The sequence below is a fragment of the Macrobrachium rosenbergii genome, chromosome 12 (genome assembly GCF_040412425.1).
Source record: "Macrobrachium rosenbergii isolate ZJJX-2024 chromosome 12, ASM4041242v1, whole genome shotgun sequence".
Lineage (NCBI taxonomy): Eukaryota > Metazoa > Arthropoda > Malacostraca > Decapoda > Palaemonidae > Macrobrachium > Macrobrachium rosenbergii.
In genome coordinates this window covers 32,177,017-32,188,883 of record NC_089752.1, presented here as the reverse complement: position 1 = coordinate 32,188,883, position 11,867 = coordinate 32,177,017, and the positions used below count along the sequence as shown (strand labels likewise).

General features: G+C 35.2%; 1 protein-coding gene across 25 annotated transcripts in view; it reads left to right on the top strand.

The window, feature by feature from the left end:
* The window catches only part of ZnT63C (zinc transporter 63C), a 237,393-nt gene that overhangs the window by 191,083 nt on the left and 34,443 nt on the right, over positions 1-11,867 (top strand). For 16 of the 25 annotated variants that reach the window (XM_067112111.1, XM_067112116.1, XM_067112124.1 and 13 more), the window contains 6 exons: positions 77-201; positions 328-425; positions 667-903; positions 1,170-1,345; positions 1,499-1,608; positions 2,006-2,225. In XM_067112111.1, coding sequence (XP_066968212.1) covers positions 77-201; positions 328-425; positions 667-903; positions 1,170-1,345; positions 1,499-1,608; positions 2,006-2,225 — 966 coding nt within the window. Of the gene's footprint in view, positions 1-76; positions 202-327; positions 426-666; positions 904-1,169; positions 1,346-1,498; positions 1,609-2,005; positions 6,206-11,867 lie in introns of those variants that run through there. The other 9 variants (XM_067112105.1, XM_067112101.1, XM_067112103.1 and 6 more) reach the window with 1 other exon arrangement.

Below are 11,867 nucleotides of genomic sequence, written 5' to 3'. Positions count from 1 at the left end.
AATATATAGAATGCATACATGATCAGTTGTATTAGGTGAAAATAGTATACTTACCTGGCATCATTATCCTTTTCAGATGTCGCCCAAAAAATGGAGTAAAAACACCTTTGGATGGGCTCGAGCAGAAGTCTTGGGAGCCCTTGTGAACAGTGTGTTTCTCATGGCACTCTGTTTCTCAATATTTGTTGAATCACTAAATAGGTAAGATTTCTTTTTTCTTTTTTGTTTCTTTCATTGCATTGTCTTTGGTGATAAAGTGTTATAATATTTCGAAATGACACATAGTTTTTCTTATCTCTAAAATCCATCATTCATGACAAATTTCAGGTTATATGAACCTGAGGCACTGCATAATCCGAAGCTGATCCTTATAGTTGGTGTTTGTGGTTTAGTTGTCAACATAATAGGATTGGCCTTGTTCCATCGTAAGTTGAGAGCTAATATCTGCTCATTGACTTTAGTTTTTGCACTCTTTAAGATCATTGTGTGAGTTACATACTGTACTCTGTTTTTCTAGGATGCCGGGCCTTTGGCCTAAATTTCGTAATGCAGTCGTTCAGTCATTTGGTTGCACCCTGGCACTGTGATATTGACAAGTGTAAGATGCACTTATTGCACCAGGAAAACTAATTGAATTCTTCTGATTTTAATTCTTCTTACTTTCAGAACATGGCCATGGCCATAGTCATGGTGGGCACAGTCATGATGAAAGTGGTCACAAGCACAGGCACAAGAATAAGATTGTGACCATCAATGCTTTGGTGGCCACTGATGATAATGAAAATGATGAGCGCTTCACTCCCAGTTCGCTGTCCAACACAGAGAGCCGAGGCAAGAAGGAAGGTGGTGCCTCCCAGATGAACATGAGGGGTGTGTTCTTACATATATTATCAGATGCCTTGGGTAAGTAACTTATTAAAGTGTCTTTTGCTATATTTTCGTAAAGTAACCATTATTTTGTATTGATGAAGATTTGGAATTCTGAAACTTGCCTTGCAGGTTTTTTTTTTTTTTCTTTGGCTTAGTGTTAGTCATATAAACTGAATATAGAACTGTAGTGAGTTTTGGAAGCATTTTTTCCTCTTGTAATAGGTTAAGCTTTTTATGAAGACCTGAACTGAATAAAAGATGCCTGCTAAACATCATTTTTGCTCTTATTTTATTTGCAGGGTCAGTTATTGTCATCATCAGTGCCTTGGTGGTATGGTTGACTGAATGGGAATACTCCCAGTACATTGATCCTGGACTTTCCTTGTGTCTAGTCACACTTATTAGTATAAGCACTTGGCCATTATTGAAGGATTCAGCTCTCATCCTTCTGCAGACGGTTCCTACTCACATTCAGGTAAGACAGTTTTACTAATAAATTTGCCTTTGAAAAACTATCTGGTTACATGTATTTGGTATTGTAATTCATTATGCATATACAGTTTTTCTTCTTCTTCTAGTTGGATACCTTAAAGGACATGTAAATATGCATGATTTTACATATTCTCAGGTGGATGGCATTCAGAAGCAACTCTTGAATGTAGATGGTGTTTTGGCAGTTCATGAATTCCATGTTTGGCAGTTGGCAGGGGAGAGAATTATTGCTTCTGCTCATATCAGGTACAGTATACAGTGCCTACTTTGTAGGTTGTACTGTGTAAATCTTTTACAGTTTCATTATGGTTACAACAAAATTACTTTATTTACTCTAAATTAATTTTTTTTTTATTTTGTACAGTACAGTATTGTATTTTCAAATTCTTAGTGAGCATATGTACAGTTTCATTATTTACTTATAGAAGCAAAACTTCAAAAACACATCATAAAGTAATCCTTTATACTGTAAAGAAAAGAGAAAAGCAAGATAAAGGTATAATAGACTTACATTTTTTAAAGTTTGCACTTTATTTGTTACATACTGCAAGAAGTACATTCAGTACTACCATTGTTATACCGTATCTAATTGCCTTGGGAAATTTAGTTTGTTGACCAACTCCACTTTTTTGTGAATTTTCAGGTGTCGCAACCTTAAGGACTATATGGTTCTAGCAGAGAAGATCAAGAAAATGTTTCATGAAGAAGGAATACACTCAACAACTATTCAGCCTGAATTTGTTGAGTTTGAGGACGACAACCTTTCAGCTTCCATTGAATCAGCAGAGGATTGCATTCTAGATTGCCCATCCAATGATAAGGATGGATGTGCTGCCCAGACATGCTGTGGTGTCTCCAAACAGGTAAAAAGTGCTTCTAACCCATCGCTTAGGGGAACTGCCAGCAGCGACCAAGTTCTGTCTCATGGGAAGAGTTTGCAGTTAGCTGTCCCATCAGCCAGCCTTCATGACGTGTCCAAGAAATCTGCTTCTCCTGCATGTTGCTACCCTCATTGGATCCCCCCTAATGCTTCTAAGGATAAAGAAAATGCTTCCACTCGTTTCTCCTCTGCTCTAACTGCAGATGATCATATTTGTATATCCCAAATTTCTGCCAGTAACAGATGCCTTGGACAAAATCATTTGCTCAAGAATAATATTAATAGTCATCATTTAGAGGTTCCTTCTATTATTTGCTCTAGTAAGAATCAAGAGGATCTTGATCACAGATTAGAGTCATCTCATTCTTGTAGTAGTGAACAAAAAGGAAATGTAGAATCAAATACAGGTGATACATCACAAAAAGGTTATGATAACATGGTAGCCATAAACTTAGAAAACGTGGAAATGGATCAATCGTCATCCAGCGCGCGTTATTAATTCAGTGTAGGTTATAAGAATTTAACTTGAAATGGATTTGTATAATTTTTGAAGGAAGTAGTAGTAATCTAATCTTTAAACAGTTTATACATTTATACATTAACAGTCAGGAATCATTTTTGCTGTAACCTCAAAGTTAAACCTAATGTCAAGTTATTGTATATAGATTATCATGTTTAGGTGTTTTTGTAAGTTTTAATCTGGATGTGGTTGATAGTTGAACAGTTTATTCCATGTACAGTTTGTGTATTGCAGAAAGAGAATATGGTGTGGATGACTGATTTGTAACAAGTTTAGATCATTTTCTACTTAATTCAAGAAAAGTAACTATTACTCAGGAGTGCATCTCCTCAGCCGTTTTATTGTTGTACTGATCATGTTGTTGATACTGTATGTTGTTGAAAACAATTTTTCTTTCATGTGTTTGATGAAATTTTCAACACTTTATTAGTTGTTCAGCTCTGAAGATAAGTAAGTCTTCAGTTGTTCCTTTAGAATTTTTAGTTTCATTGCTGAGTCCTCACAAAATGATTCCCCTGAAGAGATCAAATTAGCCATTTGACATTTGTTTCAGTGTGTTATGCAGTCTGTCACTGGAAGAAAACGACTAGGTACTCAGAAACTTTCCGAGGATGTTTTTGTTACCTTTTTAAAATCCAGTTTTCAATTTTTAGTGTTGAGATTTCAACCTGTATTTTGTAGGGAATTCATAAATATTCTGCATAGGCATTATAGCATGTGATATATTGCTAAGTTAAGGAGAGATTACTTCTTAGTATATTCTAGGTTGGATATGTGATTTTAGTTTATGATTCTCATATAGAATAATGTAAATCTGTCCCATAGGTATTTAGTATTAATGATTTTGAGTACTTTGGCTTTCATTTTTTATTTCCCATCCTTCTTTTAATGAAGTAAACATTCTGCTGTTGATTATACGCATTCCAAGCAGTTTAGAACGCTCTAGATGCTGTCAGGTACTATGATTTATTTTTCATCATTTTCAGTACTGTTGCTTGCTTTTTGTACCCTTCTCCTCTCATTGTAGTTTTGAACTTCACAAAGTTTTTATTCTGATACTTCTTTGACTTTTAAGCCATTTTCTTCGGTAAAGTACTATGTTCAAGATATATCTGTGAAGTTCATCAAAAACCCTTTTGATGTTGCTGACTTTGATGTTCCCCTTGTTTTACTTGCTTTTTTCCCTGATGCTAAAATGCCTTTCATTGTTGTTCTTCATTAAATCTCTCCTTTTTTTAATGTCTTTTTGGAAAAATGCTTTCCATTCCCTGCCCCTTTAACATTCCTTTGTTATAATACCTTCTCGTATGAACTTTCTTTGGGTTAATGATCGTTTTACTTTTTTTTATTCTGTCTTCTACTTTTAAACTCAAGTATTTTGTTGTACCTAAATAAAAATTTATGATAGAATCAAGATTTTTTCATCATAGTTTTGCTCTAGTGTTTGGTCAGGCAGTGAACTAATCTCAGTCAGTCAGTTGATTTGTTTATGTGAGCTCTTCTCATGTACCATAGATTATCAGTTGATATCAGTTTGCATAAATAATATAAAATATGGTATCCTCATTCTTCCAATGAGTACAAAGCTCCCACTTTTTTGTTTTCTTGCGATTTTTATGTAAACATAGAATGATCTGTGATTAGAATCTTCTTATGAAATAGCTGCATCATACAGTATTTTTATAACAGAGTATTTTGAGATCTTAAAAGTGCGTGCTTACCACTAGTCATAACTGCCACTGTTCTGCTAATTACAGTACTTTTTAAAAGAAAATACCCCTATTATTAAGTTGCTTTGTTTAGAGTCTCATTATCTCAGTACAGTATATAACATACTGTGTTTATTGTGATTTGGTGTACATTCTGTTACTGGCTGAAAAATGGAAATACAGGTACATCTGTGGAATAGGAATGGATGTTTCTGTGTGTTTAACTCCCTATTTCCCAGTTTCTTTATTTTGTTATTATTTTTTATTGTTTTCTTTATCTTTTTCAGTGGAATACTGTATTACTGCCACGTACTGTGCTGGTATTTTCATGTGCAGTATGTGGTAGTTGTACAGTGTTGTAGTTACTGTTATTTTGTTTATTTTTATTTCCTTAGCATGTATTGTCCTTTTCATGTTGTAATTTGTTATGGTAATTCAGTTTTTGTCCTAGTAATGAAAATATTTTATCAGTTTCATAAATATTTATTTTATACCATAGTTTGTATATATACTAGTTATCTTGGTTTTAATCAGTACAATATTATATAAAGTATAGTTGCTTTTTAGTTTATAAAGCTTTTGATTTTGTACCATTTTGTGTAGCATTTAGTACTAAGATAAGGCAGCTGGGTATTATTCCATTTTTTTTCTCCTTTTTAAAATAATTTCCTTAATTTGTGAAATAATCTGGAATTTTTTAAAACTTTTATGTAGAGTGTTGAGTAGATCACCCATGGAATGCTTCTCTGTTGCTTTGTGTGTATACGAAAAGGGTTTCATTTATGGATTTTAAGCTAATGGTGGTGTATCATGGCATCTCTATTCACAAAATTTTCTGGTTAAAGCCATTTTGCATGTGCAGTATTAATTACTGTTAATTTCATTTTTGAAATTGGTTCAATATGTAGTTAACGTTTGGTTGTTGGCAGTAACATTTTCAGTTCTACTTTTTTGTGAATACTGGGCAAGTAATGTTTAGAAAAGAAATAGTTTCAAGCAGGCGACTTAGAGAAAATATTGCAAAGTTAATCCAACTTTATTGCAAAGTCGATCATATTTGGGTAAATCCATCCAGTAGGTAATTTGGTATTTGATTCGGGTACATTATGTTGCTGATGTCATACTCCTGGTGTGAAGCCATATTGCTAAGCGGTTCATGGTCACAATTTACAGTCAGATGTTCTTGCCAGTACTAAATCAGATGGCACCAATAGGTGAAGGTTATGAATGAGGCAACTTTTTCCCTCATAGAATAGGAAAGGGCAAGTTTATAGCAACTTGGATGTTTATTGGTTAATGTAAGGATTTATGAGTCTTCTTGATCTTTCCAAAATCCTGCAGTACCTCTTCACTGTCCTCAGGTTCCTATGCAAAGATAGTGGAAGGGCAGTTTCTTCTTCTTGTTTCCTTCTCTCACATACTGAAGTTTTTCTTATTTTCAAGTTTGCTCGTAAAACCTGTTCTGGATACAAAAAACCTTGGTCGTCTTGTACTAGAATACGTGAAAACATTTTGGGAATTTTAGAGGCATTGTGAAACTGCCATTTTATAATTGTTAATATTTTCCTTCAAATCTCCTCTATACTTTACATTAACCTCCAGTGGATGCAAAAAAACCTTGGTCTTGTTATTCCGAAAAAAGTAAAAACACTGTGAATTTTAAGGCTGGTGGAGAACCTGCAATTTTTGTAAAATTCTATATATAAAAATGATAATAAATGATACATCTATTGACACTTGGTTTAGTTATAGAAAAACAGTACAATTATTCAAACTTTCCCAGGACACAATACTGTCCGTAAAAACTTGAAGGAAGCAATAAGTGTAAGGTGGTTTGGAGGGGTCCTCACTCTTCCCCAAGTTTAGGTAGGATGGCACACTAGATTAGTTTAGGTTATGGAAGCTTTTATGGTAATTACCAATGCCAGACTTTCTTATGTGTGATGAGAAGTTAATTGGTTTTATTGTCAGGTGTTCATCTGTATTATTTTATTTGAATTCCTTCCTGGAGGTTTAGCAGCTGTATAGTTTGCTTAGAAATTATGAGAAGTTCAGGAGAGGCATACATATTTTTCCATCATTCTTTTGCATTTCCTGGTTTGATGTTTACACCCATAATTACAATACCATACAGCCATAATTACAATACCATGTTGGCAAAGAATAGTCTAATAAACACATAGCAAACACCCCAGAGAGACATTTGTGTATTTAGATGACATTCATGAAAGGAAAAAAGGTGTTATTGTGTAATTTATGGATTAGATAATAGTGGAGTTCATTATTTGCTCATGCATCGATGATCTTAAGGACTATTCTCTAGAACATTACAAATTGCAGTACAGTATCTGTATTGTGCAAATTGACATTAAAAAGAGAAATATAATGAATTGAAACAAGGGAAATAGTGAATAGTGATAAACATACTGTACATATTTTATTTAGGTCAGATCACTAGTCTGCACCTATATCACTGCTTTTAAGACCTTCATTGAATTCAGCCTGAGACCATCATGGCAAGGAATTTAGAAGTCACTAAGGAGGCAGCTTCTTTGTAATAACCTCGATATCAAAGTTCCAACAATACTCTTTCAATATTATTTTACCATTACAAATTATAAACCAAAAATGTTATATAGTGCTGGGGAGAAGCACAAGTAGAATGTTTGGAAGACAACTGCTTTAATGCTGCGATACATCCTTTGGATTTTTTATAAGCCTTGTCATTGCGGATTTATGTGTAATGTCATTTACAGTGGACCCCCACCTATTCGCGGTCCCGGATTCGCAGCTTCACCTATTCGCGGATTTCTCTGTGGAACATATATACACATTATTCGCAGAAAATTAGCCTATTCGCGGTATTTTTCATAGAGAAATATTCACAGACTACTGTATTTTCATATCATTTTCGTGACCAGATGCATTTTTTATGGTAAAACTATTCAAATATTCAGGTATAAGCATTTTTGGAGGGTTCTTTGGTGTTTCTATCAAAATAGGTTATATGATAAGCATTTTTAGAGGGGCTTTAAGTATTCGCAGATTTTAGCGGGGGCATTGGTACGCATCCCCCGCGAATACCACGGGTCAACTGTAATATTAGAAACTTTATATTTCTTTAAAACTTCCATAAAAGTAAATGGGTGAAAATTTGATTCTTGCAAATGAAATTTTTGGTATCAGTATAATTTACTGTACATTGTTGCATTATTAATTTTTCTCGTTTGCAAAAAAGAGAAACTCATGAAACCATATTGACTAGTTAAAACACTATCAAACTATGGGAAAATCCATACTGTATATTTGCCATTGTCATTGTTCCACATTATTATCTGTGGTGAATGTTAAGGAAAAGTGAGCACACCAGTTTCCTCAAGGCAACCATATTTCTCATGATAGTCTTCTAGTTCTGACTGGTGGGAAACCCCGTCGACGACACCAATAACAGTAGATGACCCATTTTCCCTGGTACACGGCTGTCTGCTGCCGTTCTGTGAGAAAAGCCTCTCACTCTTAGGAGATACTGGATAGTCTCAAGCCGTGAAGAGATAGGGACTCTACTGATTGATGATATCTCTCTACGTGAGGTTGACAGAGGAGGTTGTTCCACGCAATTTCTCTCGGAACCGCTGATAGTAGAGCTTGCAGATCTGGGAACCATTCTGAGATTCTGAGAACTCATCACGCTGTTCAAGACATGACGGATCAGGCAAAAGGGAGGGAAGGCGTAGACTTCCAGATTGTCCCATGGATGTTGCAGGAATCCAGAACCACCGAACAGTATACCTCTAGCTTCCTAATGCATCTTGTTGCGAACAGGTCTATCATTGGTCTCTTCCACAGATGGAAAAGCCTGTCCGCTATCTCATGATGCTGAGACCACTCCATCCCTAGTACCTGGCCCTGAAGACTTAGTTTGTTGGCCACTACATTCCTTTTGCCTGGAATATACCTGGCTGAGAGGTCTACTGAGTGATCTATCGCCTACTGGTGCAAAAGTACCGTTAGTAAGTGAAGTTGGCATGACACTAGCCCACCCCCCGTTTGTTTACATAAGCCACCACTGTAGTGTTGTCTGACATCAGAACTATGGAGTGCCCTGCCACTTTTTCCTGAAACTCCTGAAGTGCTAGGAAAGCTGCCATCAATTCCAGCACGTTGATATGACGTTGCTTGTCGTAAAAACTCCACACTCCTGATGTCAAGAGATCTAGATGTGTTCCCCAACCCTTGTACGAGGCATCCGAGAACAGGAGAAGTGCTGGAGGGGGTGAAGGGAGAGACACTCTGATGGTCAAGTTTTCATTGTTCAACCACCACAATAGGTCTTTTCTCACCTCTGCTGACAGAGGGACTTGAAACAGAGAGGAATCCCTCGCAAGGGACCAAAATTCTTTCAACCTCCACTGAAGGGATCGAAGATGTAGATGGCTGTGGGGAACAAGTTTCTCCAGGGAGGTCAAGAGACCCAGAACTACTTGCCACTGCCGTGCTGGTTGCTTCTGCTTGAACAGGAAAGAGCGAACTACCATCCTGAATTCTTGATCCTTTGGTCCTATGGAAATACTCTCGATGACTCTTTTGACTGCGATGACGAGTGGACTTTTACAAATTTATCGCGATGCCTAAGCCGTGACAAAACTGGAGAAGATGATCCCTGTCTTTGAGTAGCTTTTCCCAAGAACTTGCTAAGACCAGCCAGTCGTCGAGATATCTTACTGGCTGGAAGAAACTGAATACGTCACAGGGTTAGAAGAGGTCGGCAGTTGCCTCCTCACTCATCCCTATGGCTGATCCTCAATACCACCAATTCCTTGCATCACAATTTTAATTGTTTTTTACTGGTTTCCAGCTGGTGCTGGAAGAGTTATCATTACATTAAGACGCTGGTTTGTTAGTTATGAAAAGTACAAATTAATTAAAAATTTGTCATATTGATCTCCAACTGGATTTTTAAACAGTATTTTCACAAGGAAACACAAGCTTATCTCGTATTATTTCTTAATATTCAGAGGAAAAGGCCATCATTTTACTTCACAGTAACATTACTTTCAGTTGTAAGAAAATCATGAGTAGTAGATGTAGGCTACAAGACTTTCAAAGTCAGATGTATCTGGAAAAACCACAGTAATGTAGGAAATCTGCAAACTTGCAAAAATGATTAGATAGGCAGTGATTTTTTCTTTTATCTTTTAAGGTTTTGGATTAAATGAAGACACTAAAAGCTCCCTTGCCAAAATAAAATTATTTTCTGATAAAAGCTTTTATGTAAAGGAATTGTATGGATTGAAAACTGAGCCTAGTGTAGGATAAACACATTTTGTTTGTATTTGAAACTGGCGTACAGTATTTAATTTTTTCCCTCAAAAATTGGTTCTGACATAGCAACAGTTACATGCTAGACATGTGTTAATACCCCACAAAAATATACTTTTTGTATTTAATGCACAAAAAATTTAATTTGAAATGCCATTCAGCTTTATGTATGCGAATTTTGTAACACAAACTTTTGGAAAAGTGAAAGTCAAGTAAAGCACAAAGTGCAAAAATTATATCAGGATGTCATGGCTTATGGTAAGCTAACAAAGGACTTAAGATTCATTTATAAATGTAATCAACAACAGATGAGTAACAGGACGGTCTGTGACTGTTGTCAATAACATATCAAAGATTGCTTAAAAGCAAGGATAATTAAATTTATTTTGCTTTTTCAGATATGATTTATTCACTGCTGTGAGTCACTTTCTAATTTGATACAATAACTACGATTCTATTTTATAGAATGCTAGCAATACTTAGTATTATACTCAGCAACTTATTTGGTCTGAGGTTGAACCTATAAGTGAATCGAAAGGATACATGCCAGAGAAAGTTTCAGTTATGACGATTCTGTTATGCAAGAGTTAAATTAATAATTTTATTTAAGCTGGTATATATTCCATTTTACCCATGTTAAATGGTGCTTTAGTGACAATTTCAGTTTTTCTTTGCTGTGTGGTTTTCTCTTGTCTGGTGCTGGTGTCGTGTTGGTCATTGGTTTTCGGAACCTTAGGTTTCATGTATGGTACTATTTTCCTTTGTGCCATGGGAATAGGAGAAAACATTTTGTTTTATTTGTTGAAGCTTTATTTCAAGATTAAATAAGCTTCATCGGTAAGCTCTGACAAGTATTTTTAAATTTTAATGACCTTTTTTCAATATGGAAATTGATTATGGCATAAAATTAATACACTTACATTAGAAATATAGAGATTCACATGAAAGACTTTTTTAAAAGAATGTAAGATTATTTTTATCAGAGAGGAGTATAGTGATGAGATATTTTGCTCAAAATCACTGGTATCTTCACTGAAAAGTGTAAGGAATACTCCTCTACTACTTAATAAAGCCTTAACAAGATTTTTAAAATTCATATTAGCCACTTGAATACAATGATGCAGAATGATGGGGGTGAAGTATTGCAGATGACACTTGTTGGAAAGTAGAGGAACTTCATGAACCATCATTAAATTCATGAAACATTCTGTAGTATTGTAACCATTATGTAAAGAAAAAACTGTATAACAAAGACAGTTACAGGTTGACCATCACTAATCCGGCAATCAGCAGTCCGGAACAATCAGTAAATTCGCCACAAATTTCGGCTAGAGTAATTTCTAATGTTTCCGCACTAATTTTCAAATTTCCCGGGTCGCTGCGCTAACTCGCTTGCCGGCCGCTTCGATTTGGTGGCGCAGTGTGCTGCATCAACAAACTGGTAGCCTAGCCTACATTATACTGAACTCTATTCACATATTAACAGTATTATACAAACATCAACATAACGAATGTGCATCTTTCTCATGGATCTTTTAAAAGTTATGCTTTACTACATTGTTTCCAATTGCGTATATTCTCATATTGCTTTTGTATTATAAATTGCAATCAATGTTTTGTTTTGGGAATCGATATCGCAGTGTTTATTTTAACCAAGTTCAAAGTGCTTTTCTTGCTTCTAGTTAGCGTAAATGAATATGGATAGTTTATTTATTTGGGACAAGGATGTTTTTCGTTATACGAAGTGTTTTTAAGTCGAAATATAACTAAAATAGGTCTCGTTGTGAAATTAATTTAGCTATTTTTTCATTAATATATGACATTTGCGGGAATCGCAGCTGGCCGCTTTGGGGGCATGTTTTTTTTTTAGTAAAAAAAATCAAGATTCCGTTCGCTATTTTCTCTTGATTTCATCATAATACGAGCTTTACGTATTTATCTTTTATCGGCGTGAAAACAGTAGTAATTTGTATTCTTTCATGCCCAGTAGTTTTGATTAAAATACATTCTCTCCAGTTTTATTTACGGTCGAGTTTCATCCATGTTGCTGATGCACGATAATTTATAGTCATTAACA